This window comes from Atta colombica, unplaced genomic scaffold (assembly GCF_001594045.1).
Source record: "Atta colombica isolate Treedump-2 unplaced genomic scaffold, Acol1.0 scaffold210, whole genome shotgun sequence".
NCBI lineage: Eukaryota > Metazoa > Arthropoda > Insecta > Hymenoptera > Formicidae > Atta > Atta colombica.
Genome location: NW_017259306.1, coordinates 2,272,709 through 2,276,157, shown reverse-complemented (window position 1 = coordinate 2,276,157; position 3,449 = coordinate 2,272,709). Strand labels below are relative to the sequence as shown.

At 36.1% G+C, this 3,449-nt stretch overlaps 1 protein-coding gene across 1 annotated transcript in view; it reads left to right on the top strand.

Annotated features, from left to right (window-relative positions):
* LOC108687634 (cationic amino acid transporter 4) overlaps positions 1–3,223 on the top strand; it is a 5,452-nt gene extending 2,229 nt beyond the window's left edge. The window contains exons 3-9 of the mRNA XM_018193510.1: positions 115–363; positions 808–1,143; positions 1,374–1,620; positions 1,695–2,085; positions 2,298–2,520; positions 2,597–2,758; positions 2,867–3,223. Coding sequence (XP_018048999.1) covers positions 115–363; positions 808–1,143; positions 1,374–1,620; positions 1,695–2,085; positions 2,298–2,520; positions 2,597–2,758; positions 2,867–3,051 — 1,793 coding nt within the window. The 3' untranslated portion in view covers positions 3,052–3,223. The remainder of the gene's footprint in view (positions 1–114; positions 364–807; positions 1,144–1,373; positions 1,621–1,694; positions 2,086–2,297; positions 2,521–2,596; positions 2,759–2,866) is intronic.
* Positions 3,224–3,449: the final 226 nt, after the last annotated feature.

Genomic DNA, 3,449 nt, shown 5'->3' with positions numbered 1-3,449 from the left:
TGTTATATATATATATATATATAAAATATTCAGCAAAATTGTTGACTGCAATTTGCTATATATATATATATATATATATGTATATATAACAAATCTAATTTCTACTATTTCCAGGCGTGGGTCATATGGTCGGTGCCGGAATTTATGTACTAACGGGAACGGTTGCGCACGATACTGCTGGACCCGGAGTGATCTTTAGCTTTCTTGTGGCTGGCTTCGCTTCCGTTTTGGCTGCGCTTTGTTACGCCGAGTTAGCTGCCCGAGTGCCGAAGGCGGGTAGCGCGTATGTCTATACTTACGTCTCCGTTGGCGAATTTTGGGCCTTTATTGTAGGATGGAACCTCATCTTGGAGCATATGATCGGTACGAGCCTGTTTCTTGTACAAAACTTAAAGGCTCAGGAAAGAAAAAAATGAATTAGATAAATCACCCTGGAAAATTTAATTCTTTGAATTCTTTATATAATTTTTCAAAATTTTTATGTACATTTCAGAATTTTTTCGTAATTTTGTATAATTTTATAATTTTTTAGAAAATTTTTTAATATGAATTCTGAAATATTCTAAATTTCTCAATTTATAATTTATAATATTTCCAAGAAAAATTTGTAAGATCTGAAGAAGTTTAAGGTATTTTTTCCAGAAATATTCATAAATTTTTAATATAAAAAATTCTAAATGTATAAGATATGAGAATTCTTTTTATCTCAAGATAAAATATCAAATTGTTGTAATTAGTAACAGAAAGTAAGAGAAAAAATTAAATCAGATTGATAATTAATAAAAGTTATTTTATCATATTAATTAGGCGCGGCGTCTGTGGCGAGGGCTTGGAGCGGATATGTGGATTCATTGATAGGTGGTGCGATTAGCAATTATACTCGCGATGTGATGGGTGGCTGGACTATGGGAGAACCACTGGGCACTATCCCGGATATTCTAGCTAGCGGATTATGTCTGGCTTACGCGATGCTTTTGGGATTAGGAGTGAAGACCTCAGCGACAGTGAACTCATTACTGACTATCATCAATCTCGTGGTGATGGCACTGGTCGTCGTTCTGGGTATTTATTACGCGGACATTACGAATTGGAGCAGCCAGAACGGTGGTCTTTTGCCATATGGATTCGGCGGCATAATCACAGGTAAGTTATCTGGAGTAGATTGTGTTTAAATAAACACGACGCAAAATATAGATAGATTTGTGATCTCTTTATTAAATACTTAATTATCCAGTAATTGCCCGATAATTACGAACGTAATAGAATTTATATATATAAAGAAAATAGTTTATATTATTTTATACACGTGTATTTGAATTAAAAGGACTTAATTACTGAAAGGAGTTAATTAAGATCCTTGACACATTATTCAGGTGCAGCAACGTGTTTCTACGCCTACGTCGGTTTCGATTCGATCGCGACTTCTGGAGAGGAGGCTCGCGATCCAGGACGGAGTATTCCGTTGGCGACGATACTCTCGATGGCGATAGTAACTGTTGGATACATGCTGGTCAGCGGCGCTCTGACTCTGGTCGTACCATATTGGGAGATTAATCCTACCGCCGCTCTTCCGGAAGCTTTTTCATCCAGAGGAATTCCATGGGCTAAATATGTAATAAGGTGATCAATTTGATTTTAATTTCTGATTTAATTAAAATTCTTAAAATATACTAATTAAAAATTGTTTTGTGCAGTGTGGGTGCTCTTTGCGGAATGACAACGACTCTATTCGGATCTCTGTTTTCCCTTCCAAGGACAATGTACTCCATGGCAAACGACGGTCTGTTATTCGGCTTTCTCGGTCGTATCAGCGAGCGCACGCAAGTGCCGGTGTGCAATTTGATCATAAGTGGACTGCTCAGTGCCTTAATTGCTTTACTATTCGATCTCCAGCATCTGGTAGAGTTTATGTCGATCGGAACTTTGCTCGCGTATACTATCGTGGCAATTAGCGTTGTCTTGCTGAGATATCTACCCGACCAACAACTTTCCGATCAATCTAACGTCGTTACACCAAGCAGTGGTTGCTCCTCGCCACCTACGGAGGAAGCAGATTCCAGTAGCATCGCATCTATCAAATCTGAAGTGAGTGCACCGCGAGTACTTTTAATAATTGCTTTATTGAAATTACGATGCCTCAATTGCAGCGTATGATATAATTTCAAAATATTTAGTTTTTGTAAAATGCAAATTTCGACAAAATATATATAAAAATCTCATCATAATATAACATTACGCTAGGCAATTCTTAGATTTTCTGGACAATATTATTAATATGAATCATTTGTATTGAATAGCTGCTGTATGAAGAATCCGGCAGATTTAAGCCGCGATACGCTTGGATAGAGGAATGGCTAGAGGATTACGATACTCGACATGTCATAACCGCTTGTCTAATTATCTATACAATAGCCTGCGCCTTTCTCGGTGCTTTTACGATGGTAGCATTCGAAGTAACAGTCCCGTTCACATTAGGCGATTATCTCTTTGCAGCGACCTATCTTCCATTACCTATTGGGAGTAAGCTTGTTTCAATTTTTTGATATAATAGAAGGAATATTGTTATCAATTTTATTTGTTTGTTGCTTGTTCGCAGGTCTTTTCCTAATTGGCGCTCACAGGCAAAATCCACCCACTGGGAAATTCCGAGTGCCGCTAGTACCTTTCGTACCTGCGTTAAGCATTCTCTTCAATGTGAGCTTGATAATGCACCTATCGTCAATGACATGGTTACGATTTTTCGTATGGATGTCGTTTGGTATGTTGATTATAATCACGCGTCATATGAATAGACATGAATTTTCAATGCAAAATTATAAATTTTAATGAATTCCAATTTCTATAATTTTTTTTGGCTCTTTCTCAGGAATGGCAATCTATTTTCTATACGGGATTCATTATAGTAAAGAAGCCGCCGCTACTCCAAACTCATATTCCGTTTTAATGGCCACCTCAGAAGCTGAAAAAGGCACAAAGTGGGGATCTACGTTACGAGTTAGTCCAAAGAATGACAAAATACCTATTCTGAATGACAAGGAACGTGTTGACTAGAAATAAGTTATACATTTTTATCAATTGTTTTCCTTACCTAGCTCGCCAGTGGAGTCGTGGAAGTAGCTTGAAATTTAAAACTGAAATAATGTTTAAGCTGTTAACAACAACAGACTGTACGTAAGATTGTTATGCAATGCGAATTATATAATACAGTCAATGAAATACAAAACACAACACGTTTAATTTTTAAGTTTTTTTAAATAAGTTTTAATATAGTTTAATATATTGTAGTTAATGCACTCAGCTACTTAAATGCCATAATATTATTTTATATATAAAATCTATTCTATATTTTTCATTTATTCATCACATTTTCTACTTCGGCGGCTCCACTTTACATGTTGCTTGAAATTCAAAGTTTATGGAATATATTTTGTAAATATCATCTTAGAGGA